Source organism: Trichechus manatus, unplaced genomic scaffold (assembly GCF_000243295.1).
Source record: "Trichechus manatus latirostris isolate Lorelei unplaced genomic scaffold, TriManLat1.0 scaffold00016, whole genome shotgun sequence".
Taxonomy (NCBI): Eukaryota; Metazoa; Chordata; class Mammalia; order Sirenia; family Trichechidae; genus Trichechus; species Trichechus manatus.
In genome coordinates, this window is record NW_004443952.1 from 25,779,551 (window position 1) to 25,806,605 (window position 27,055).

The 27,055-nt window shown below is 49.4% G+C and overlaps 1 protein-coding gene across 2 annotated transcripts; it reads right to left on the reverse strand.

Annotated features, from left to right (window-relative positions):
• Positions 1-91: 91 nt before the first annotated feature.
• Positions 92-26,655, reverse strand: TMEM8B (transmembrane protein 8B). 2 transcript variants are annotated; one of them, XM_004372281.1, is made up of 14 exons: positions 26,561-26,655; positions 25,863-25,941; positions 20,847-21,036; positions 20,276-20,483; positions 13,912-14,045; positions 13,329-13,597; positions 12,167-12,492; positions 7,997-8,090; positions 7,689-7,812; positions 7,457-7,599; positions 7,016-7,194; positions 1,690-1,836; positions 1,409-1,525; positions 92-1,165 (listed from the first exon to the last, which is right to left on the reverse strand). In XM_004372281.1, the coding sequence occupies exons 7-14, from the start codon at positions 12,443-12,445 to the stop codon at positions 830-832; spliced, it is 1,419 nt and encodes a 472-aa protein (XP_004372338.1). In that variant the 5' UTR covers positions 12,446-12,492; positions 13,329-13,597; positions 13,912-14,045; positions 20,276-20,483; positions 20,847-21,036; positions 25,863-25,941; positions 26,561-26,655; the 3' UTR covers positions 92-829. The 2 variants fall into 2 exon arrangements, with proteins under 2 accessions (XP_004372338.1, XP_004372337.1); XM_004372280.2 differs by lacking the exon at positions 26,561-26,655 and having other exon boundaries at positions 275-1,165; positions 25,863-26,227.
• Between the last annotated feature and the right edge of the window lie 400 nt (positions 26,656-27,055).

Genomic DNA, 27,055 nt, shown 5'->3' on the forward strand with positions numbered 1-27,055 from the left:
CACACACTCACACACTTCCTACTCCCAGCTACTGCAGCCTGGTCTCCCCTCAGTCTAGCCCAGTGCCTGGGAACAGCAGGTATTGGGAGGGTATTTGGAAGTGAATGCAGGGACCAGATGGGAGGGCTGAGGTGTGTACATGATGGGGTCAAAGCCTCAGACAGTAGCTCCTGCAGCTCATTCAGGCTGGGCTTCCATCACTCCTGCTCATTTCCTCAGGGTCCCTCTTCCCCTACCCTCCCACATCATTGGCCCAGAAAAAAAGGCAGCAGAGAACCAGTACATACTTCATTGGAAACACACCAGAGTCCACCTCCATCAACTCAGGATACCAGCCACCCCAGCCCAGCCCCATGTGTCCTGCACTCCTCACTCCCTCAAACAGCACAGCCCAGTCGCTGCCTCTGGAAGAGGAGTCTGAGGCCAGAGTTGTTGAGCTGCTGGGAAGATCTGGAGACTCAGTTTCCCCAAGATGGACTCCATTTCCTCAGGAATGACGCCATGTTCCTGAGAGAGCTTTGTCTTCCTGGGAAGGAATCCATGTCCTCCGGATGGCTCCACACCTCTAGGAAGGGCTCCCTGGTTCTGAGGGGCTGTGTCCCTGCAGAGGCTCCAATCCTTAAGACAGATTCTATGGATGCAGGATGACTCCAGACCCTCAGGAAGTGCTCCATGTCCCTTGGCAGGCTCTGGGTCCCTGGAAGAACTCCACATCCTTAAGAAAGACTCCATGTCCTCAAGAAATACAGCTTGTCTCTCGTCCCTAGGGAAGGGCTCTCTGCCCCAGGGAAGGGTTCATGTTCCCAAAGGGCCAGGCCCAAAGCCTCACTCAGCTGGCACAGATGCTGCTGACAGCGGCCCCTCCTGGGCCCACAAGGCCCAGTTCCTCCTGCTCATTGATGCACAACTGGTAACCACAGCCCCGGGCCCGGGATCCAGATGGGACCCGGTGGTCAGTCTTGGCACGAGGGGGCAGCAAGAAGCCCACGCTGCCGGCGATGAGCATATGCCAAATGCTGTGAATGTAGAAGTAGTTGTCCCGGGTTTCCACAAAAGCATAGAGCAGGACAGCACTGCCTGCAATAAGGCTGCCTGGGCACAGGTAGAAGAGCCAGCGGCGCCACGTGGGTGGGTAACAGTGCCGGCGGCGGACGCTGCGTACTGTCTGGGGGAGGCAGAGAAGTGGGGTCCTGTTATTCAAGCCAGAGCCAATCACTCTCAGGCTTGTCCCCTGATCCCTGGTTGTGACCTGCAGGCACCTTCCAGGACTGGAGTAGACACCATGAGGGGCACAGTGATGATGACAGGGAGCAAGCCCACCTTAAAGTGGGGAGCAGGCACTCAGGACCCTGCACCCACTTTCTGTTGGAACACCCCCGCCCCCAGCCACAGTCTTCCCCACCCTTACCCAGGCTGTGGCCAAGATCCCCAGGGCGAAGAGACTGGGTCCAAGCAGGTTCCAGAGTCCATGCCGGTCAAGCTGCAGAGCCATGGACAACAGCATAGCCCCCAGCAAATACAGCACCTAGGGAAGAAGGACTCCAGAGGCTGGGCCAGAGCCAGTGCCAGCACTCCAGGGGCTGGACCAGGATGGCAAGGGGCACTTGGCAATGCCCTGGGGAGAGGTTGGGAGTGGATTTCAAGTAGACTTTGGCTATGGTTGCCCGCTAGGGCCCACTCTGCACTGACCTGCTTGACCACAGGCTGTAAACGAGCCATGGCAATGACAGTGACCCACACGGACATCAGGGAGCCCAGGAAATCACAGAACTGCAGCACATCGTAGTCCATGATGCAGAAAACCACAATGCCTGGCTGGTCACAGGCATGATAGAACTGGAGGAAGAAACGACAGGTGTGCGAGAACCTGAGGCAAAGGTCTACTGAAACTGGAGAAAGAGGCCACAGGAGTGGCGCGCTGTCAGAGGGCAGAGGTCAGAGCTCACTGGCTGAGCAGAACTGGGAAATGCCCAACATCCCCACTCCTGAGAAGAATGTGGTAGGGAGGCCTGGTCTGCCTTGTAAGCAGTTATATATCTGACAGCCCTAACCCATGTCCTAATCTTTCTGCTACTGGAATGTGCTGTGGACAACACCCGACCTGTGAGTCCAGATCTCTCAAGCTGAGACCAATCCCTTTCCTGTCTCCTTGTGCTTGCTGTGGGTCCTACCTATAATCCCTATCCCTGGCCCAAGCCCTGGGGCCCAGCATTCTGGCCAACCCAGACCTCAAGCCTCCCCTGCATGAACCAGTTTCGCCTGATAGCTCAGACTCTGAATCGGGCTTCACCTTCAGGACTCTCACTAACTGGCCCTCTTCATCCCGTCCCACCCAATGCCATGGGGGACACAGTAAGAAAAAGTCCCTAACACCATGGAGAAGAGCATGGCACTTCAAACCATGAGGAAGACTATGAGGAAGGGACAGTGTCCATCTAACCTACCTGTAGACAACACAGTAAAGGGTAGACTATTGAGGAGGTTCAAAGTGGGTAGAAGGCATGCAAGTGCAACTGGATCAAGCTATAGTGGACACCCTAATTAAAGAACTAAGGTCTGCCATCAGCCTCTCTTGTCCTGTGGTTCCAACTCCTCCGTTTCTCTGGACAACACTCTCATGACCTCTGATATCCAGCATTCCATAATTTGTGAAAAGGGTTCTCTTTGTCTTAGAATATTTATTGTTGTCACCTGTCTCTGAATTCCTATGTAGAATTTGTGTAATTTGAGTATTTATTGACATTCTAATGCCAGACACTAAAAGCACGTATGGTTTTAAGAATATCTTTGGTGCATCACTCCTGAGATTCGCCCTTCAGCCAAAGATTAGACAGGCCTATAAAACAAACAATAACACACACAGTTCAGCCACGTATATGAGACTAAATGGGCACACCAGCCCAGGGGCAAGGACAAGAAGGCAGGAAGGGACAGGAAAGCTGGATGAACGGAAACGGGGAACCCCAGGTTGAGAAGGGGAGAGTGTTGACATGTCGTGAGGTTGGCAACCAATGTCAGAAAACAATACGTATATGGTTTAATGAGAAACTAATTTGCTCTGTAAACTTTCACCTAAAGCACAGTAAAAAATAAAATGAGAAGGTTGGATGAAAAAAAAAAGAATATATTTGGTGCAAAGATGTATCCCTCCATGGACTTTTCTAGTATTCATGGTGCCTTATGAGCCCTCCGAAAGAAAGGATACTGGGTAGGATCTGTGAGGACAAACAGCTCCAAATTGAGAACAAGCATATTGGCTGCTCACTCCTCCCATGTCAGGAAGAATGGGTTGTTATGGTGATAGAATCAGGGTAAGAGGAAAATTTTAAAAGCTGTAATTTATCTAATGCTCCAAGATGGAATACCCAGGCACCACAGAATGTAAAAATGGAAACACAAACATATTTGATCCATGCAAAGATTGGGATATTGGCACTCAGGATATAACAGAACTTATTGCTAGTCTCTTATTTTCTGTTTTCTGCTTCCATTTTCTCTTGGAAACAGTTGTGGGATTTAGCCAAGGGCCACTGAGAATTACTTGTGATGGTTTGGGAAACAGAGGGGTAATGAGAAGGCAGGCTTGCAGCCAGGCTGTCCGCAACCAGAAAGGAAGACTGGCTGGCCCCAGGATGTCCGCTCTGCCTGTGTCTCACCGTGAAAGATACGTGGCTTGAACGCTCTGGGTTAGAGTTGTACAACTGCAAGGTTTGGTATAGTTTCCCTAATGATTTCTTAAATCTGATTTGGTTAGATTTTCTGATCTTTTGATTGGCTATATTTATTTTTTAAGGATTTGGGAAGAACTACTAAACTAGGCCATGAATTTCTATACATAATCCAGGGCTTTTGAGAAACTGAAGTCAGATTAGAAAGTTATCAGTGAATGTTCACTTCCCTCGTTCCAGGGGAGCAGTAGAGTTCAGTGATTACGTGGAGGGACGTGCAGTCCAGCTGACTGAGAATCTTGGCTCTACCATTCACCTTATACTTTAGACAAAGTATTTAACCTTCCCTCTTCTGCAAAAAAGGGATGATAATAATAAAAGTACCTATCTATTATTATAGCGCTACTGTGAGGATTAAATTAGTACTGTGTCTGACATACAGCAAGTATTCAGTAGATGTTAGTGTGCTGTTATCATTATTTGAATCATTTGGCTATATAAAAATCAACTGCTGGATTTGTGACTTGTTTTTGTTTTTTAAACACATTTTACATCTGTAAGTTCCTGAAGAGCAAACCCACTGCCTGCTCCTATGTCCTGGATAGGGACTGATGCACTACTCCCAGGTGTAGGCTGTCCAGAATTTAAGACAGGGAAGAAGGCTGTCATCCAGAACATCCTAGTACTGTGCAGTGAATGGATTGCTTTTTGTATGGCCTTTCTAGCCATGGTCTTGTAACTCCTACTCAGGTGATTGGGTGGGACTGTGTGATAGGGTAATTGTGGCCCACCAAGAGGACTGGTCAGTTTTGCCATCCCACTGGGCTTGAAATGAGCCACCCTAGAGGTGGGAAAGAGAAGAGCCCATGATTAAGGAGGGAGAGACCCGCAGGAGAGACCAGCAGGAGATGGGTCAGTGGGCTTCCCAGCCCACGGAGCAAGAAAGCTGAGTGCCTTTGGTCAGAGACAGGGCCAGGGAGAAGCCTACGCCTGACTCACGAATTTGGGACTTGCCAGCCTCTACAACCACGTGAGTCATTTCCTTTATAAGGCTGGTGAGTTCTGTGAGACGCTGCAGTGAATTAGGGAACCCAAAGACAGGAGGGAGAGTATTGAGGGGAAAAGGAGTAGCTGATGTTAGAGATGATGGAGTGGTACAGCAGCGTGGAAAAGTTGGACTTTTGGGACATCTTTAACTTCTGCCTCACAGGAACCAGCTTTGTGCTGATCCTTATAAAAGAAACTATTCATTTATACTGTGAATCACAATGTGACCAAATGGAGACTGCTGAGGAATGAAGTAAGTCTAGACTAAGGAAAAAATAGGGAAGGAGGAAAATAGGAAACCTGCCCAGGAAAACTTGATGACCGGTCCCAACCCTGCTTCCGTCGAGTCGATTCCAACTTTTAGTGACCATACAGGACAGAGTAGAACTGTCCCATACATTTTGCCCCATGTGGAAAAAGAACAGGAGTTAGAACAAAACTTTAGCCAACACCTCCAAGTTGGAATCTTTTCCTTACTCTTTTGCTTATTGCCTTATTTAAGAAAGTGGGAGCTCCTATATACTGCCAGGCACTTTAGGCTCCCACGGTGTTCCCACTGGGGGGAAAGTCTGTTCTTCTCTTTTCAGATTGACTGTCATTGTATCCAGATAACGAGGAGTGATCCGGAACTGAACACTCTGGAGCCAATGCCCAGGATATCTGTCCCAAAAGTCCAAGAGAATGAATATCCTCTCCCTACATGCTCCAGGCTCCTGACATACTGTGTTCCACTTAGGTATTCTTACTAATTATGAATCATATTAGATATGCATGTAGCTAAGAGTGGGCTGGTGGAACAGCTGTTGCTAGAGGATTTGGTGAGCAACAGTATAAACGGCATCTGGCAATAAAAAAGAGAAACAGTGTCTAATATAAAAATAGAATGAGGCATTGTTGGAACAGGCCTAAAACGGGCCAGTCAAGCAGAATTGCAGTATACACTTCTCACCTAGCTTAAAGAGCCAAGGGCTATCTACACAGCGTGGTTGACAGCCTACTCTTCCTCATCTGTGGGAGGAACCCAGGACCCTCAGTTTCAGGACATTTGCCTCCTGCTTTCTCCTAGATGATAAGTAAGACTTGTGTAATTTGGACATATGTCTGATCTATTCATGCTGGACACCAGGGAGGCGTGTATTAGTTTTTGTGATATCCTTGTTGCCAAGATATGAAGAAACTATGGATTCATCTAAGATTTCTGCATTGCTCAAGGCACACACTGTATGTCAAAGATGCCAAGAGCCTAGAGATTAAATTTAAAGATCCCTGAAGGTGGCATCTCTGGAGGAAAAAAAGTCTAAATTGGGGTTAAAGTCACATTAGCAGATTCACTCCTCTACCTTTCCTTACAATAGCCTTGCTTATAATATAAACTCTTCTAATTATGGAGGAGTGAGAAAACACTGGGAAGGATTGTGGGGATTCTGCAACGGGAACAGTAGAGTTTTCGCATATATTAACCTTCCTAAAAATTAACTCCTTTGAGATGAGATTTCATATCACACTAGCACGAAGATGGCGCAGGACCATGTTTCCTTCTATTATACATGAGGTTGCTTCTGACTCCATGGCACCAAACAACAACCCCTAGTTCCCATGATGCCTCAGGACATAGCTGAGTCCATAAGAATTCTTAGGATTCTGAGACCCAGACTGTTCTATAAATTACCCAATTATAAAGCTCCCCTTTGTCTTCCAAACGTTCCCATGAGAATTTAGGAGGCCATGGTGACTGAATGGAGAGACATCATTCATATGATAAGAAAGAACACGCTAAAGATGTAGAAATCCCCAGTTCAATGGAGAACATAAGCATAGTATAGCTAGCCCTCCCACCATGAAAGAACCTGATGAAGGTGAACACTCTCCATGCAGAGATGTGGGTGAAAGAATGGATTTCTTCCAGCTATACAGAGAAAAACATGGTGAAGATATAGACACAATTCCATACTGTATGACAGGCCTTCTCAGCCAGTGTGTTGAGATAACTGCCCCCTCTGCTCTCTGCGTGAGTGGGCAGGGAGGGTGTGGGGCAGCTGGAGCCCCCAAGCATATTATCTTAACAGCCTTGTTCATTTACCCCACTGTGCCTTACAAAAATTAATAGAAAATGTCCTACACGTGCGATGACATGAAAAGGTTGGGAAGCTCTACTGTAGAAGACACAGAGAAGGGGAGACATATCCTCACACTACAAGGGTGTAGACATCCTCAAACTCCTGGAGAATGTGGTGGAAATGTACAGCCTCACCCACCACCGTGGATAAGGACATGATGAAGACACATATGCCAGCGCATACCGTGGAGAAGAACATGGTGAAGGTGTAGACAGCAGCTTCAAGCACATATCGGCTCCGAATGGCCAGGACCACAGGTGGCAAAAACATGAGGTTGCTCAGGCACAGCAGGAGTGTGGACAGCAGCTGGAATCCATAGGTGAGTGCATCTGCACTGTCGGTGCAGCCCCAGCCCCGCCACCCTGCAGATGGGGGAGAAGGCATAGGGTGGAAGAGGACAGGGGAAGGCAGCCATGGGTTCAGCAGACACTTCTGCTCGCAGCCTCTTACCAAGCCCTAGGCCACTACCAGTGGAAGGTGGTCTCACCTTGGCTCTGCCCTCTTGTTCTCTCCAAACTCAACATGGGTCATCCCCATTTCAGGCTGACGCCTTCCACCGTGACCCAGCAAGCCACCCCCTTCTGTGAAGCCCACAGCAGCCAGTTCCCTTGCCAGCCCGCTCACCAGCCTTGCACTCGCAGGCCGCGTACAGGTAGTTGTGAGTGCGCAGGAGCTTGCACTGCCCGTAGGGCCCGCAGTCGTCCACACATGGGGACAGGAAGGTGCGCAGCCGCACCTCGGCCGTTGCATTCCGGCACCGCACGAACCTGTGCACACACTCACTGTTACCTGGGGCCCAGGGTGCTCCCTCCTAGGTCTGTCTCACCCACCCTCTACCCCCGTTCCTGCCGCTCACCCAGGCCCCACCCCACACAGGGAGCGGAGGGTCAGGAACCAGGTTCCTGTCTGAGGGAAGGGAATTCGCAGCCTGGCCATTCTGGAGGTGGCACTGACAGAGAGGAGGAAGCCGGCCAGAGCCTCTGGGGGAGAGAAGAGAGGGGTCAGTGAGGAGGAGGAACAATCAGTGTGGCATCAGGCACAAAGAACCCTCACCCACCTATACCTATTTTCCCAGACCCTAGCGGGCCTGCCTTCATACCACCCCCCACACCCCTCTACCCAGGCCTTTCAGCCTCCTGTCCTTCCCCCATTCCTCACCCCTACCTTTGGAACAGGTGACTGCTGCATCCCCCAGGCTCAAGGGCACCTCATGAGTCAGGCATCCAAACACCGTCACATTTTCCTGGTGCAGGGAGCTCTGGAGAAGGCAGGTATGGAGATGAAGCCGTCACTCACCTGGCCCTGCCACCTCCCCCCACCCCAGACCCCTACACCTGTTAACCCTTTCCCAGAAGCCCCTTCAGGCCCTCACTGAACATTCCATATTCTTCCAGGTGCTCTTCACACCAAAAGCCTCTCTTCTCTGCTCTCAGGACAGAAAAACTCTGAAAAAGATCAGCTCCTCAACAGTAGAAATCTTTCAAAGACTGATGAGAAGGTTAGGACCCAATTCTGAATCCTTTTTTGGGCAGAATTGTTTAAACTCTGTCCAGGCAAGAGAGAACATTCTCTTATCCAGTACCAACTAGCTTGTGGGGGGTAGGAGTGAGAGTGGAAAGAGGGAAGGGGCTGTTGCTGGATGTAGAAACTCGTTGTGAACAAAAAGAACTGTAAGGTTTGCAGTCATCTTCACCTAGGCCTGAAGGCAGGAGGAGTGTAAAGCAATGGACTCAGATAAAATGATCCTCACGTACTAAATGGTGGTAACAGAATGCCTCCGGATTAAATGTAGCAACCTGGCTGGGATGAAAAGTAACAGCACAACCACAGGAGGAAATGTAAGCGCTGTCTACAAGAATAAAGGTAACAGGATGCCATAAACTCACCTGATTCAAGAAGGATTTCAGACAGCTTATTAAATACATGTAACAGGAAACAGTAAATGCATGAGGGAAATTAAAAGATTTGTGTGGGAAAATAAAGTCTGTCCCTAGATGTTGGCCATACATTTGATGCTGACTTTCCAAGGACCAAGGCAAAGAAGGAAATACGATGAGTTGCTAGATTTGTGCATCCATCAAAGAGCAAAGTTCATCAGTGTCTCGGGAGAAGCACAGCACCCAAAGGGGTGGATATCAGGTGAGCTCTCATAAAAACAGCACTGTGTTCTGTTCTGCATCCTGTCCTCAACGGCCACCATAAGCTTCCAACAACTTGCTTATAAATTCCCTCAATGCGAGCCCAGGGCACTATGCCAGAGTATTATTCAGTAAAAGTCATTCTAGGAGGGGATCAAAGGGGGGAAAAAAAGGCCATCTAGGTATGTAGTTCTCTGATCCAAATGTCCAAGGAAAAAATTCAAAATATTTGGAAAGATGGTCTACCTATCAGAGTGGATATACCAATATACCTTTCAGAATAAGGGCTGTCTAAGGAATGTAGCAAGGGTCACAGCATGCAGATGAGTGAAATGTAAATAGTGTCCTTTAGAGTGAATGAACAAGAAGAACGGGGAAGAGGAGAGGGTGAGTGGCTGCATGGGGACTAGGCCTCTACTCTCAGGATACTAAGGAAGAACAAGTACAGGTGTGGGGCTAGACTCTGACTCAAGATCTACAGTGTCAAGGTCAAATCAAAAAACCTCACTGCCTGCTTATGTACAACCAAAAACCTCATGGGATTTGGTTCCTTGGTTTGGAGGTTTAGGGTCTTGGTTTCATAGGATATCCCAGTTAACTGGCCTAATACCATGTTTAGTGCTTCTGTTCTACCTCTTAGTTCATTGCATAGTGCCTGGGGTCTTAAAAGCTTCCAAGCGGCCATCCATGGCACAACAACTGGTCTTTATTCGCCTGGAGCAACAAAGGAAGGAGAGTCAGGAATAGGAGGAGGATATGGAATGTGTGGCTAATTGCCTCCATGAACAACCGCTTCCTTTGCCATGAGATCAGAACTGGATGGTGCCTAGCTACCATTACTGAACATTTTGAGCGAAGATTTTATAGACTAATCCTGATCAAAAGGGGGAAAATGCAGAACAGAATTTAAAATTTTCATGGACTCCAGACTTCCTGGAGCCATGAAGGTTGGATGAACCCCTGAAACTACTGCCTTGAGATAATCTTTAAACCTTAAACCAAAACTATCCCCTGAAGTCTTCTTAAAACCAAACAATAGTTTAGCTTACTAGCAAAAAATCTCTGCCTTGAGTATTATGCTCATTTAAGAACTATTTATATGGGATCAAATTAACAACAGCAACTTGAAAGACTGGACAGAAACCTTAGGGGGCAGTGAATTTATGTTAATGGGAGAGGAACAACTCAGAAAAAGAGGGTGAGAATGGTTATACAACTCAAAGAATGTAATCAGTGTCACTAAATGGCACATGTACAAACTACTGAATTAGTGTATGTTTTGCTGTGTATATTCTCAACAACAAAATAAATAAAATTTTTAAAAATCATTTAAAAAAACCCTCACTGTCACTGCCCAAAGGTATAGCAATAAACAAATACACAAAACGCAGTCTTAGCCTGAACAGAATCACAGAGAGTTTGATATGAAAATAAGGAATATTCAGGTTGAAGAACTAGCTCTGCCCTGACTAGAAGGACCACTAGAAAGTTCTGAGTCATGTCCCATAAAATGCCATATCAAGCCACAGACTAGGCCTCAGGTCTGCTGATGGGAAAGTGGTTCCTGCTCCCAGAGCTGGAGGAGAGTAGAGTTACAAGGACGCCTGGCTAAGGGAAGAGCTGATAAATAATTGGATCAATGTCAAACTGAAGAAGATATCTAGTGGTATGACTGGGCTCTGCCCTCAGCCCAGTCCTATTCAATGCTGACAATAATAACTAAGAAGTGCAGAGGGCTGGCTTTTCAAGTGTGTGAGTTACCAAAAGCAGAGAAGAAAATCAATATTCCATAAGGAGCAAGGCCCAAACCAATATTAGGCAATGCCCCAGGGATGGACATAAATTCTTACATTCAGGTTCAAAAATTCACTGCAAAAATGCTAGATGGAAATTGGCAGCAGTTCACATGAACAAGGCTCGGGGCACCAAAATGTGTGTGCTTCTTGATTACAACTAGATAAACAGAGCAGTTGGTGTGGAAAAGAACAAGCAATTGTGTTATGAGGATGTTTTCCTCTACTTTCCAAAGTTTTTATATGTGATTCTATTACTTTATAATAAAAAATAAATTTATATAACTGTTTTGAAGGAAATAAAGGAAAAAGACCCAGGGGTCTTGGTTTACCACAAGCCCTGGGTGCTCCCACAGTGTGATACAGCAGCTAAAAGAGATAACTCGATCTCAGGCTGCACAATTGCCAGTCCTGTTGCCTGCTTCCCTGGTCAGACCACCTTGGATCCCTTATTTTATAGACCCAATGACCAGAAGAAGTATGACCAGAGGAGAAGGTGGAGGGTGGGAGGGCTCTGCTTAAGACACTGAAGCTATTCAGCTTTGGGGAGGTTGAGGATCATGTGAAGGGGTAGATTAATTGGATAAGGCTTCCTGGGCAAAACAAAGGTCAGTGGATAAAAATTCATAGAGGCAGATCTGATAGAATATCAGGAAAGCCTTTAGCAATCAGAGCTGTCCAAACATGGACTGCATGGCCTCGGGAGATGGTGAGCTCCCCATCACAGGAGACTTGAAGGAAGAAAGTGGACAACTGCCATAGATAAACCCAAAACCAAACCCACTGCTGTCGAGTTAATTCTGACTCATAGCGATCCTGTAGGACAGAGCAGAACTGCCCCATAGGGTTTCCAAGGCTGTAATCTTTATGGAAGCAGACTGTCACATCTTTCTACCTCGGAGCGGCTGATAGGTTCAAACTGCCAACCTTTGGGTTAGCAGCAAAATGCTTAACCACTGTGCCCCCAGGGCTCCTTGCCATAGAGAAAACCAAAAAGTCCATTGCTGTCAAGTCGGTTCTGACTTATAGCAACCCTATAGGACACAGTAGAACTGCACCATAGGGTTTCCAAGGAGCAGCTGGTTAGCAGCCAAGCTCTTAACCACTGCGCCACCAGGGTTCCCTTGCCATAGATAGAGGCCCTTAATAAGTAGGAGGTAGTCTACAAAACTGGCAAAGCCCTGACACTCTGAGTTGCCCTGCTGGCCCAGCCCATTCCTGGCAGAGTCAATAGTCAGTGCACGTTTTTGGGCCAAAATTGGGCTGAGACATGGTCCCTAACTGCAAGGTTGAATGGAAGCAACCTGGGCAGACTCCCTGGAGGAGAAAAGGGCCCCCATACCCAACACCTTCCCCTTTGAGTTCCCCTACAGGGCGACCTCCCTCATTTTCACCAAGAGTACCGCATTGAGCTGGAGCTCCAGACTGAGGACGCCTCCGCTGTCCAGTACCGGCAGCAGCCTCAAGGCGAACACAGCTGGGCGCTCTGGAGGAAGGGCCACACTGGGGCCAAAGAAGATGTAGAAGTGGACGGAGAAGGTATCCAGCTCATTGCGCAGTGTAGGGCGCACTGGCCAGCAGTGCTCAGGTGGGGATGTGGCCCCAGGCCCCTCTGCAGGGGCCCCGAGGGATGGAGGCTCTGGGGGCAATGCCTGGTTGCCCAGTGACTGGGGCATGTTCATGGCAGCTCCAGGGACCAGGGCTCGGTACAGGCTGGGCTGTGGGCACTCTGTGGGACAGAGAAAGCAGAGCTGGGGCCTGCAGCCCTCACAGCCCTGCAGCCCCACCACAAACCAGATCTGAACCAAACAGGATTGAGCAAAGGGTGGGAAGGAGTGAGAACTAGAATCATGTGTCTCTTGGGAGTATGGGTCATCCAGGGTCACAGGATGGGACCCAGCAGTTTCCTAGTGGTCACAGCTAATGGAATGTCATGTTGGAGGGAATGAAGGTCCTCTGTCCCTCCCCAAGGACAGTGAAGACACTGTTGAGACAGAAACTAAGTGTGACGAGCCCTCTCAAGGACTTGCACAGGCTTTGGCAAGGACAGTGTCCCAGAGGTCCTGGCTATCCCTGCCTACCCCAGAAAACCGAAACCGATTAAATCAAGGATAGTAATGAGGTCCTTTGTTGTTGTTGTTGTGTGCCACCAAGTCGATTCTGACTCATAGCATGACAGAGTAGAACTGTCCTACAGGGTTTCCTAGGCTGTAATGTTTATGGGAGCAGACAGCCAGGGCTTTTCTCCCATGGAGCAGCTGGTGGGTTCAAACCTCCAACCTTTCGGTTAGTAGCTGACCACCTAACCATCGCGCCACCAGAGGTCCTTATGAGGTCCCTTAGTTAGCCCCAAGTCAGGTGCAAAAAGTGATCTGAAGACCTTCCAATGACCTAGAGCTCCGAGTGGGAGGGCTTCAGGGAGTGCGAAGGAGCCTGGGTGGGGTTGGGGAGGTTGTAGGTAGGCATTGGTAGACAGTCAATGAACACAGTCACCCAGGCCTGCCTCTCCCCAGCCACGGATGTATGCACAGGCTGGGCTGCTGGCACAGATGTAGGGGTTCTGACCTTGCAACCGCACACACAGCTGGAAGCGAATGGTCCTGCCAGGGCCCCGGGATGGTGTCTCCACACGCACGTAGACCCAGTGCCCCCAGGGGGGTAACGCCAGCTCCAGCTGGCATGCTGAGGCACCTCCACAAGTCACAGAGCTTGAGTTGTGCAGGGGTGGGGCCTTGGGACGTAGGCGCAGGGTCAGAGGGCAGGCGGACACCCCGCGGCCCCCCACACACACCAGCTGTGCTGTAACCCTGTAAGTGAAGCTGGGCACAAAGACCCTGGGCAGAGGAAGGTTGGGGTAAGAAAGGACAGGGAGTACAGATGTGAGAGGGACACCAGAATGAGGAGAACATTAGGAAGCAGAGGACATGGAGGGGATGGGTGACAGAAGGAATAAGAGGCCTTTCCAGGTCTTCCCCTCTGTACTGGGAGAGGGAGGCAGGGATCCAACCCACTCCAGGAGCTCTGGATGACCCGGTAGTCCAGGTTGGCAGGAGGGAAAGCTGAGAGTCAAGAGAGAACCCACCTCCCTGTTTGAGGCCAAGGAGAAGGAAGAGGGGAAGGGTCAGGTATGGGGGAGTATTTGACTTACTTGTACAGAGCTGAGCGATTGTGGGAGGAGAGGGTCTGCTCTGAGGGACGGCCAGGAACCAGCACAGCAACGTCCAGCAAACGCCGGACAATCAACTGTGGCTGAAGAAGGTACTGACACTCATCCTGGAGACCCTGAGATGAAAGCAGGGGTGGTGGGAGGGGAGAGACAGCAGGGGTGCTACTAAACCAAAGCAACTAGAACCTGCTTGGGGGGGTGAGGGGGGGGAGATTCTCCTGGTCTCCTGTTCTCAGGGCTCTGATCAAGGTCTCTCTAAGCTCTGGGTCCATGCTGCCTGATCTTCACCTCTGCCCTCCTTAGGTCTGCTGTGATCCCCAGCAAGGGCTGAGGTTTTCGGCTCAAAACACAAGCCCTGCATATTCTGATCCTGTCTGACCCTCCTCCAATCTAACCCCTCCTCCTGAGCATTCCTAGGCAGAGCCACTTCACAGTAATCTCAAACACTCCATTTGCCACCAGGCTCTCCAGAATTGAGAACACTGGCTCTCCTTTTGGGTTGAAAAACTCCTTAAAGGTCTCCATTCCAAACCCCTTCCTCTACCACCATCAATCTGAAGCTTTAATTTCCTTTACTCCACACCCTGTCCCCTCCCAAATGCTTATCCAGCCTCTCCTTTAACACTACCCCCATCCCCGACCGTTAAACACCTCCCAAGGCAACCTCAGACTATATGCAACTTGAGAACAGGAACCTTGTCTTATTTTATTTTTGTTCTCCCAGACACAGGGCCTAGCAGAAAGTGCAGACCTTACCAATGAATGCTTGCTGAATAAATGAATAAATAAGTGCCTCATCAGTCCAGGTGGGGGCAGCTCTGACCTTTATGAAGCCAAAACCTGTCATCTTTGACTCCCCTCCTACCACTCTGCCCTCAGGGGACCCACAGATCTATCTGCTCCTTATGCCTCGAGCTATTTCTTCTGTTCCTAGAATAGAACCACCACATCCTCCAGCTTCTCTCCCTATCATGAAATCCCTAGACCTTCTCTGTTCCTCCCAGCCTCATCAGTCTTCACCAAGCACAGTCCCCCTTCGTTACTGTCCCTCCTCTGCAGCATTTGCAGCTATGTAAGCCCTCCAAATCTAGCAGTTCACCATAGGAGGGGGCTCCTAGTTGGGCTTCCCTGATCTTCTGAACAAATGGTCTTATACTGACTCAATAAACTATTCACTTTTACAGTTATTCTAACGAAGACTTAAATGGTTATTCTAACCTAGACATACCTCCAAGCCCTGTTCTGGGACAAAAGTTCCAGGCCCTGATTCTCCACTGAGTCCCATGCCATGAAACAAGCCAGCCAAGGCACTGGCTTCCAGCAAAAGCTCCACCAGGCTAGAAGGAGGCTTTGGTAAATGCCAAGATCTCATCACCCTCTGCCTGAAATTCTTCTGTGTCTTTTGCATCATTACATTCCCAATGCCTAGCACACCACCTGGCATGTGCTAAAAAATCTGCTGAATTAAAGAATGGTTGTCAAGAGAGGGTGCCTCCAGAGAGCTCCTGAAACCACCTAGTGGCTCTGAGATCTCCATCTCAGATATCCAAAACAGATGTCCCTCATCTTTGGTGTCAAACCCTAAGGACCAGAAATAGCAACACAAGTCCTTTCATCAAACCAACCTCCTAAGGAAGGAATCACCACTACAATAATCTTGTGGTGAATGAGCCCCCAAGAGTGGGGGCTCATGCTCAAGAGGTAGGCCATTTCCTCACCAGACAATCTAGAGGGAAGAAACACTGTTCCACATTTTACTTACTGTTAGCCTAATTGAAAGATCAGTGGACATGACCTCTCAGGTTAAGATGTGCTCCTTCCCTAAAATATATAATGTACACATCCAATACCTCTCTCTTAAAGGGAGGGTTCTGCCAGTGGGGACCAGGGAAGGTGCACAGGTATAGTTCCCTTCACACACTTGTGATGAGGCCAGAGAAAGGGCACCAGAAGCCAGGTCCTCTACAGCTGCCAAGGCAGAAGCCAAGTGAGAGGGTCCAAACTGAGTAACCCTTCAAGAGGGTAAACCAGAATCAGAAATTATGGAAGGAACAGGGTCAAAGCAAGGAAGCTGAGAAACCAGGAGAGACAAGAATGAGAAGTAGAGGGGATGGGAAATAGTCTGAAGGATCCTAGAGTGGAAGGCGATGGATTCCTAGAACATCCTAGTAAGGGTGGGCTGGGTTTCTTTAGAGAGGCCTGAACAGGGTGGCCAGTACAAGGCTCTGAGTGGGGCTTACAGCCTGAAGATGCTCAAAGATACTCTATCTTTTCCATGGGAACAGCCCAGTACCCAGCACAGCCCCTAGCCCACTGTCAGTCAGCATCAATCAACATAGAAATAAATAAGTGCTGGACCAACTGCAGGGAGCAAAAGTGGAAACAGGGAGATCATTTAGGAGTTCACTGTGGTGATCCAGGAGAAAGCTAAGGGAAGGTGTACCTCGAAATGAAGAGTAGCAGATGCATTCAGGGCATGCTTTAGAGGTAGAGTCAACAAGACTTTTTCTTGATTGGTTGTGGTGGAATGAGGGAAAAAGAATAATCAAGGATGACATCTAATTTGGGGGCTTGAACAATTGGTGGATGGCAATGCCATTTATAGATAAGAGGAACACTAGAGAAAGAAGAGGCTTGAACTGGGAGACGTGGAATGGAAATCAAAGAGATTTTTTATCTTTGGTTTGTTTTTGATTTGTACATGTGAAGTTTGAGACACTTATTAGACATCCGATTGGAGATGTCCAAGTCTGAGAGTCAAAGAAATTAGAACTGGCTGAATACACTTGAAAGGCATTAAGTTATGGATGGTATTTAAAACTATTATTTTAACTGGAGACACTTAGGAAGAGAATGCAGAAATAAAAAGGAGTCATCCCAGGACCAACCATTGGAGCACTCCAACACACAGATCCAGCAGAGGAGAAGCCAGGAAGGAGACAGAGGAGGGTGGCTGGTGAGGTAGGAGGAAAACAAGGACACTTGTGCAGAGTCACAAGGGCCAAAAGGAGAAAGTGTTTCAAGAAGGGAAGAGTAATACATAAGGAACTAGTTAATAGCTAGTTACTAGTTAACTCTGGGGAAGGGAAGGGGGGACTGGAGGGGGAAGAAGGGACGAGAAAGACTTACTTTTCACTGTATGCCTTTTGTACCTTTCGAATGTTGTACCAGGTGCATATATTACCTATCTGAAATATAAATGAAATAATTTAGGAGGCAGAAGAGAGGAAGAACCGTTAGCAGATTGTAATCACTTCAGTTGTGTTATTGAACCATGCCTGGTCCTGTTTGGTGGATTCAACAGAATCCTTTGTTGTTCTACAGTCATCTACTTCTCTGCTTTTCATATAGTTGTTTTCATTATTTTACCTGTTCTTACGTCCTTTCTTGGACCTAGGAAGAGGAAGCACTGAAGGAAAACCTGTGCCATTTAGGAGAACTTTTCTCTCATGAGCCATTTGGGTGCCTGATGGTGCCCACAACCAAAAGGCTAGCTCCCTTGAGGCAGACTGGCAGCTGGGTGCCTTAGGATGAACACATGCTCCAAGACAGGAAAGGCAAAGAGATGGAGGGCATGGGGGCGAGACAGAAGTGATTGATAGGAAGAAGGGGACAAGGAACGGAGGAGAAAATGAAATCTGTTTTGGACGCTATAAGTTTGAGAAGGTGGCAAAAGGGCAACAAAAATTTGCCAAGTCCCTACTATGCACCAGGTCCTCTACTGGGTGCTAGGAATACAGCAGTGAATAACACAGACACAAGGTCTAGCAGAAGTGTGGGACTAGAGCTCAGGAGAGTGGCTTGGACCAGATGAGTCACTTCCCTTTTTTATAAACTTTCGAGGCTCCCTATCACTCTCAGGATAAAATTTCAAACTTGTTAGCCCAGCACTGCAGTCCCTTCATGATCTGGCCTCTGCTCATCCCTCCAGCTCCCTCACCTGCCCCAACACCTGAGCCACAATGATCCACTTCAGTTCTCATTTCTAAGCTTTGGCCCATGCAACTCCTACTACCTTTCCCTGCCTTCTCAATATCAGGCCTCACTCCTTAACAGTCTCCTAACACCACCACACTACCAAGCTGAGTTAGCCATCTCTCCTACATCTCACTAACATATATCTTATTTATCTCTGTGTCCCCAGCACCCAACCCTGGCACAGAGCAGATTCTCAAGGACTAAGGGATAAAGGGAGGCCTGGGCTCATTCCCAAAGGTGAGGAGAGCCCTAGAAACAACACTGCCTTCTTATCTCTGGGACTCTTCATTCTCGACCCAAGGCTCTCCATCCCACATAACTTCCTATGCTGGACCATGGTACAAGGAGGAAGCATGTTAAGATGAGCCCTGAAAGAAAGCTCTAGAAAATCCACTCATAGGCTTCAGTCTGGATAATTAACAGGATCTGGAGAGCTTTAGAATACTTAGAGGTCCAGACAAGATTATAGAAGGTAATCAAATTCTTACAGGAACCACAGACAAGATCCTTGCCCTCCCAACCTCTAGGACAGACCTGCTGCCACTTATGGGCAAGGGTATAACTGTGCCCTCTCCTCTCTAAGATCACACCACACCCCTAAGTAGCTCTACTGGCTAGAGTTCCAGCTTACAGTATGAAGTCTCCCAGGCCCCACTTGATGGATATACTTAGATGCAGTGGGCATGTCTGGTTCCTTTCTCTCTTCCCAGCTCTCTTGGCTGGGCACTTTGAATCATCCTTTGGGCTCTGGTAAGCTTTTCTCTGAGCTGCTATCTCTAGTTCCCCATTGTCCCAGTCTGGTAACCATGAGCAGCCCTGACCTCTCCCAACCAGGGCTCAGCTCCCATTATCCCAGCCCAGACATAGGCCCCAGGCTCCTCCTGCTCACTAAGAACAGAATTTTGGGTAACTGCAGCAGGAGTTCAGAAGGATTTGTCCTGTCAGTTCTCATTAAGGTAGTCAAGAATCAGAGCTGGGATCAGGGACAAGCTCTTTGGGATTTGGCCAAAGACCTATCAAGACATTCCTCCTGATAGAAGAATCCTTAGTTCTGATGGGAGTCATGGCTTATCTAGAACCCAGAGCGCTTCCAGGTGATGGTCTCATCCAGAGAGCTTCCAGGCCTTGGTAGAAAGTTCTCTTGTACATTACTCTCAGAAAAAACAGACCCAGCACTGAGGGCTTGAGATGTCCTAACCAACACATGGCACCCATCCCTGACAATAGCAGTGCCAGTATACTTGTCCCTGCGAATTCTCAGCTCATTTAAAAGCATTATTAACACCACTGAAAGCTGGACTACAGTCTGACATAGTCACAGTCTCTGCCCTCAAGGAACTCAGCCTGGAGAGACATACCCAAGTCAAATCTTCACCTGTTTGGGAATTTCTTCCCTTCTGAATTCTCAATTACCTAAACCCCATTAGCTTCTTGTTCTTCAGCAACCTGCTCTTTACATCCTCACTCTGCTCCTGTTCAGTCCTTCACCATTACTGCTGGCCCCACACACACGGGCATCCCACACCGACAATGGCCGGCTCATCACATGCTCTTCTCCAATGGACAGGGGTAGAAAACCTATAAACTCCTTCACTACAAGGAGGAAGTCTGGCCTGCCCAATACCTGGGAGTGGTAGGAAAATATGTGACATTTCCTTCTCCTCTAAACTAGAATGGAGAAACATCCTAACCTTTTAACCAATCCTTCAGACTTTTTACAATCTCTGCTCTATGAAATCAGTGCTGATATGAAGAGGGGAAAGGAGGGCAACAATTAGGATAGACACCAGTTGCCCCAAGCCTCCTTTTAACAGGAAAGAGCTTCTGTATCTCAGACTGGTCCCTTATGGTCTTCCATGGGGTGTGGGGAGCTGTCTGAAATTATGATAGGAGAGGAATGTATTCTCCCAGATGGACTAAAGAAGGGACTACAGCCTGTAAGAGTCTTCAGAGCTATCACTGATCAAGATGCAGAACAAGACCAGTCCTGGGTTTATGCAGCAGTATTTGCAGTAGTCCCTGTTTGGCTTCTGATCATTTTAATTAACCCTTGAGCCTTTCAATAGAAAGGGGCACTCTCCCCAGTGCCAGGGCCTCTAACTGATTTCAGGCTCTGGACTTTCCCTTCAGTCTGCCTGGACCCCCTGTGTCCTTTAGGACACTTCCAAATTTACTCCTTCAGATTGTGGCCTCTGGGCCCACCCAGATGACCTGCTAGCCTCTAGCTGTGTCCCATCCCTGCCACCTTTTGCTGTTGCCCACTCTGGCACAGGGCTGGTGTGCCAGGTAGCCTTTGGGGAGAATCAGCAGGGACTGAGAAGCAGCTCTGTGCCCCCGCCACCCCCTTCCCTGGACAGTATCAACCCACCTTGACAGAGATGTGGCCATGGGCCTGGGGAAGGTGGGCAGCCAAGAACCAGTCCCCAGGTAAGGGGCTGCTGACGTTAAAGATGCCTGAGGTGCGGTTGGGCAGTGTCCAGCTGAGGGTCAGTGAGAAAACCCCAGGCACAGCCGTGTCCCCTGGGAAGTGTGTGTGCAGGGGATTGATGACAGGGGGTGCCCCAGACCGGAAATACCTGGGGAACCAGAATTAGGAGAGGAGGAAAGCAGGCAATGGGGGTGGGAAGTGGGAAATGGGGAAAAGAAAGGAAAACTGTCACTTATTACCAGTAAAACAACTGGATTCCCCATAATGACACATACAACAAAGTAGTTCCAGGTCAGAGGTCAGGTCATAAAGGGCAAAAGGTACTCACACAGTAGTAGTCAGGAAGTGGCCAGGGGATAGAAGTTCTGGCCCTCAATCAGTTAGTTATACTTCAATCTGGGCCCAGGGGTCAGGGTCAGGAGGTTAGTTTATACTTATAACGTCACATTTTCATCTGGAAAGCAGTCTTGGGGTTAGAAGTGGGGGTCAGGAGGTTAACTCAGACACTCACACAGTCACACTTTGGTCTGGGCAGTGGTCCCCAAAGGTTCCCCCCTGCTCCTTGAAAATGATGAGGTTCCAAACAGCTAGGAATGTGTCCTCGGGAACATGGAAGTGGAAGAGCTCAGTGCTGGCAAAGGAGCGGAAAGGACTCAGCTTGCGGGGTGAGCAGGTGGAGTAATCAGTCAGCAAAAGGCCTCCTGGGGAGCAGGAGAGAGAGAAAGGGGCAGGGTAGGACAGACTGCATTTCCATTATGCAACAGGCGTCTTCCTTTGCCAAAAGCCACACTAACAGCACCAACTCAGCAAATGCTCTCCTCTGAGCTAGCAACAAGGTCTGGTGCTGCCCCAGCCATCATCGGGTTTAATCTTTACAAAGACTTTGTAAAAAATGAACTGTTATTACAGATAAGGAAACTGAGGCTCAAAACTAAGATTCAAATATGTCCATATCTAAACCTAGGACTCTTCACTTGACCCTATGGCTACCCCTCACTTAGGAGCCATTGTTCTCCTCTTACCAGATCCAACAAAATAGAGCTGTGCGCACGCGCGCGCGTGTGCGTGCGTGCGTGCGTGCGCGTGTGCGTGTGTGTTGTGGCATGGCCTCTTAAGTCACTGAGCAGGCTAGAGCTCCACCTGCGGGTCTTGGGAGTCAGCATGGAACTGTGTAACCTCCCTGTTTATTTTCTTCCCCTTTCTGGTCCCCTGTGGTCAGGAGCAGCAAAAACCCTCAGAAGCTTCACAGAGCTGTCTGTGTACTGGCTCAGGGCAGGCATGGGGAGGGCAAAGTGTGGTGAGGCTACACGGGGCCTGCTTGGGTGGTAGAGGCAGGGACAGGAGCTTGAAGGCTACCAAGAGAACCCTCAGGAGAAAGGAAAGGAGAAACATTAGGCCCTCCAGGATTCAGAATGAGCAGTCAGTGGTGTTTCTCTGGGGGGAAGCCCAGTGAGGCAGTCAGTTGGTGAGCCAGTGGGATCTCAGATCACTTGGGTATATTCTAGCAGGACTGGGTAAGGGTGGGGGACAGGAAGTGGTCATCTCTAACTGAAATGCCAAGATACCAGATCATGTTGTCAGGAGCAGAGTCAAAGTGAGCAGGAAAGCCTGGTATCAGTGGCTGGCCAGGCAAACACATTGGGGCTGGGAATGCCATGATAGTGAAAATAATGCTATAGCTCAGCTGGGGAGGGGAAGAGGGTCCCAAATGGCAGGCAAGACCTCTCCCAGTAAAGCACTAGGAAATCTGACAGAGAAGCCCAGGAGGATGCCCCCAGGACTGGTGAGAATGAGAGGAACTCAAGCAGCTTCAGGACAGAGTAGGGACGGAGTAGTTTAGGGGGATCCCTGGAAAGGGAGTTTTCAGCCAAGCAGGAAATACCCCCCGGGCTTACCTAGTCTGACAATCTCCCTCTCTGGAAATGAGAGACATAACATCAAAAAGAGGCATTTGAAATAACAGAGAAAGAGGTATCTGGGAAAGGGAGGCTGCTGAAGGAGGGAATACCAGTTAAGACTGGCCCTGCCAAAGTACAGCAACTTCAAGAGTCACCCCCCAGAGAGCTACCCTAAACAGGTGGAGGCCATTGGCGCTAGATTTTCCAGTACTCGTTTTCAAAGGATAGTTACACCCAAGAACTAGTCTGTTCAGTCCAGGTCACATAATCAGCCTCAGCTGTCAGCAAGGAAGGTCTGCCACCTTGCAAGTTGAGTACTGCCCAGGAACCCAAAGAGGGTCACAGGCATTGGGGGGCTCACAAAGCAGCATTCAGAGAGCAATGGAGACGTATCTGAGAGGAATGAAGGGAAATGGAGCCAACTAATGAGGAACACAGGTTGCCTGGGAGCTCTGGCTGTGACAACTAGGAAGCAGAAGGCCAAGAGCTCCCTACTGTTATAAGAAATCAGGGCTCTAGAGCACCCTCTGCTGGGGTTAGGGAAGGACTGCTCCTCCTCAAAGCTGGTAGCAGGGTTGGGACAACTCATTAGTCATTGCTACTGTTAGGAAAAAGAGATGTTGGCCAGGCTCCCAGTGCAGATGCTCAGAGAGCTGGTGGTGAAAAGCAGCTGGTGATCTCCAAGAAATATGGGTAGACAAGCACAAAGAGTCCTGTGACTCAAAGGAACATGGTATGACTTGGGGAATTGGGGGACTAGCTAAGCCACCCCCAAAGTAGCCAGGGGCTGCAGAGGTCACAGAATAGACTGGTGGGGAAAAAGGAATGAGCAGCAGCCGGGGATGTTGAGAAGAAGCTAGAAGAAGTTCTGATAAAGCATCTACAATCCCCATTCACTCCAAGCTTTGGTTTGGGGTTTTAACAGGGCCTACCAGAGCCATGTGTGGAGCCCTGGTAGTACTGTGGTTAGGCATTCAGCTGCTAACCAAAAGGCTGGCAGTTCGAATCCACCACCCACTCCTTGGAAACCCTGTGGGGCAGTTCTGCTCTGTCCTATAGGGTCACTATGCGTTGGAATTGACTTGACAGCAACAGGTTTGTTTTTTTGGTTTTTTACCAGAGCCATGTACCAGAGGAGGCATGAGCAAGGCCCTAGCCAAAATCAGATGAACCTGCCCCGGATGCACCAGTACTTCCAGAATGGAGCTAGGTGATTATCCACCACCCAAAGCACACATACACACAAGCTGAGGCTTGCCCTGCTAATGAAGTACTTAAATAAAAAATCAGTTGCCATCAAGTCGATTCTGACTCATGGCGACCCCATAGGGTTTCATGGCCGTAATCTTTTGGAAGCAGATCGCCAGGCCTATCTTCCAAGGTGCCTCTCGGAGGGTTTGAACTGCCTACCTTCCAATTAGTAGCCAAGCATTTAACCACTTATACCACACAGGGACTCCAAGGATAGCCCTGCATGGAACAAAACGTCATTTCCCGCAAGGGCAAGGCACACACTCAGCTAAGCCAAAGAGAAGACCCAAGGATCAGGGGTGAGACTAGGAAACCCAGCAGGTACCCTCCATTCCTGAAATGAGATTGAAGCCAACAATAACATTTACGAAGGCCAAATGTGTGTAGTCCTGTGCTGTAATAGTCCTGTGACATTGCCACCTTCTCCTCAGGCAAAACCCATCACCACTGATAGGTCACAGAGCACCCCTGCATGCCAGTCACAGCTGCCAAGCAGTGACCATTAACAGCACTAAGGGCAGCCCTGCCTGCAGCTGGACCTACATAGTGCTCTTTTCCAACTTCATTACAACTCTCACCAAAGCCACTAAACCTACTGAGTGAATCATGCTTCTATCCACATCTTTCAAGATTTGTACAACTCTGTGACTGTCAGTCACTCTCCTCCCCTAGCCAGCCCAGTGCTCACTAAATGTGCTCATGAACAAAGAAGCCATGATGGCAGGGATGGGAGCTACGCATTGAACTCAAAAGCTTGGACTTCCCCTCACGAAAACTGACCTGGCTACTGCCTCTGCTGAGTGCCCAATTTTTCAGCAGCAGTAATCAACACTGAGCCCCTTAAGGAGAGCAGCTAGGGCAGATGGATTACTTATGTGTTGTGGGAGGCACCCAACATTGCCTCCAACCACGGAACTATCACTTGCGAAGGACACTTCAGTAACCTGTCCATGTGAGGTGCAGGAAAAGCTGAAGAGACACGTGCATGAGTCACAACACATATCCTCCCCCTCACTAATAACAAAGGCACTCAGAGGACACATAGGCTCACATGCACCCCATACAACATCCCTGTGCATACTTACCAACACACAAGCATGCACACATGCTGCACACGCCCAGCATTCCCTCAGATCCCTCCATTACACACACACACACACACACACACAGACACACACACACACAAGCGTTCAGACACATAAAGCTATACACATCTGCAGAGGCCATGACCTTTGGTGTGCATTGATTTCCTCAAGCTTGTACACTGAACCAGACCCCTGCAGCCTAATGAACCACTCCCCAGCAGTTGCTGTGTTAGCTGTTATTGTCAAAGACTCCCTCAGGCACATCTCCATCCACCAACCAGAGGTGTGTGAGGTCTGAGGCCATGAAGACCATAGTTATCTCCTTATGATGGGGTCATCTTTATGGCACATCTCCTAGGCCAGGACCCCATTCTCCCCCACATCCCACTCATCAAGAAGTTGAACCTCTCGCTCTCCTATCCAAGTTACTGCCTCACTGATTGATGTCCCCATCCCCAGGCTGACATCTGGCAAAAGAAGAACAGTTTGTGGATGAAGCCCTCTGGTGGGCAGACAGGGTAAAGGAGGGGTTGTGCTTTGAGGCTTTCCCCTACATGAGTCTGTTTTCCTATTAGGCATATATTGCAGTGAAAAAAAAAAAAAGTATAGGAAAGGAATTAGAAAACCTTTTTCTAGCCCTAGCACTGCCATTTACAAGGTGTGTGACCTTGGACAAATTGCTCCCTTACTAAGCCTCAGTTTCCCCATCAGTAAAATGGGCTCTGAGTTTCCACCCTGCTCTAAAAGTGTCAGGAATTATTCCTGGGCAAAACAAGCTTATTTGGAACAAGACTCATTACCAGAAGAAAACGTGTTATAATGGCAACTAACCCATGTTCTTCTGTTTGCTATACGTTATCTTTAAAACTGTTTCCTTAACTCTGTTTTAATGCATGCCCAAAATTTCAAAGGTTTTGGCTCAATCCTCCCACACTGGACTGGAGGCTCTCTGGTATGAGACCATGTCTCCCTCATCAAACTTTGAGAGCAAAAGCAATACCTTCTAGACTTTTTTGGAAAAGCAAGAGTCAAGGTGGGGTCAGGATAGACTCTAGGAGAGAAAACATTGGAGTCTCCATCCTAGGGACAGAGCCACCTGCTGGACCTCAAGGCCCACAGTTACCACCACCTCCCAACTCCTCTCGGTTGTTTAAGCTCTCCTCCCTATTTCTTCTTCTCACTTCTTCCCCAAAGATCTAGTTCCCCAGGTCCCACTTTTCCCGAATCCCCCCAGTCCACCCCTCCTTGTCAAAGCCTCATCCCTGCCTCAATCTTTCCTGCTTCTTCACTCACCAGCCCCTGGGCCAAGGACAGAGAACAGCAACAGCAGCAATAGGGCTGGCGGCAGCTGGAGCCCAGTTCTGAGTCGGGGCTGGGAGAAGGGCAGGGTATGAGAGCGAGGAGTGGGTAGCGGGAGAGACTTGGGTAAACACAGGGATGAGGGCAAAGGCTGAGATAATGGGTTGGGCTGGGCTGGGCATTGGGGCTTGAACAAGGATAGGGGATGGGATGGAACCCTGGGGTGCGATGAGGACTGGAGCAAGGGCAGAGGTCGGACCAGGGGCTTAGGCAAACACTGGGAATGGGGTTGGGATAAGGGCTGGACTGGAATTTGTGAAAGGGGGTGGAACACAGGCAGGGGCGGGGATGGGGGCCTGGCAAGGGGCAGGGATTCAAGGGGGAACCGGGGCTGGGACCCGGAAGGAAGCAAGGGGAAGGACTGGGACCCGGACCTTGGCATTCGCTGGGAGTCAGGCCGGGACTGGGATCTATCTGGGAAGCGGGGCGAGGGCGGGGCCGGGGGCCAAGGTCCCGATTGGGATAGGACAAGGAGCCGGGGCAAGGGCTGGGCCATGGCCCCGGGCAGGGGCGGGGCTGGACGGGCCACAGCGGGGCTCTCGCAGAGCTGACCGCGGCTCCGCTCCCCACCCCCAGCGTGGTGACCTCCGGCGTCCTCGCAGGCCGGAGGCTGGGGTCAGGCTGGCTGGGACCTGGGTAGGAGTTCAGGCCTGGGCGACTCCAGGCTGCGCTGGACCGGCGATAACCAGGCCCCGCGGCGGCGGCCTCGGCTTGACGTCGGTATGACGCTCCGCCCCCGACCAGTTCGATTGGTCTTTCTCAGTAAAACCCGCCCACTACCCTATTCTATTGGTTTCTAACTTAGTCCTGCTGGGCTCCGAGGACAGACTCCTCCCCGGCCCCAGCTACCTGAGATCCTGCTGTTCTTACCAACCACAGAGCCCCGATGCCCCTTCAGATTCTCACAGCTCCCATTGACCTCCCCACAGATATCTCATAGGAACCCTTCAAGGACCTTAGGACCTTCATGAACCCAGACATCCCGCGGACCTCCTGACAGATCTCCGCAGATCTTACCCAGAGACTCTCTCACAGAGATTCCGCAAAACTCCCCTTTTCAGAAGTGAACTCTCTCTAGGTTCGTCTCCTCCGGGCCCAATGCCGTCCCCTCAAGAGACCTCACCCAC

Excerpts from the sequence above, each read along its gene's own strand:
- TMEM8B (XM_004372281.1), bottom strand. The coding sequence starts at position 12,445 with ATGAACATGCCCCAGTCACTGGGCAACCAGGCATTGCCCCCAGAGCCT. Across the intron at positions 8,091-12,166 it reads TGGAGCTCCAGCTCAATGCG|AGCTCCCTGCACCAGGAAAA; the intron begins GTACTCTTGGTG and ends TGCCTTCTCCAG. Across the intron at positions 1,526-1,689 it reads TACAGCCTGTGGTCAAGCAG|GTGCTGTATTTGCTGGGGGC; the intron begins GTCAGTGCAGAG and ends CTTCTTCCCTAG.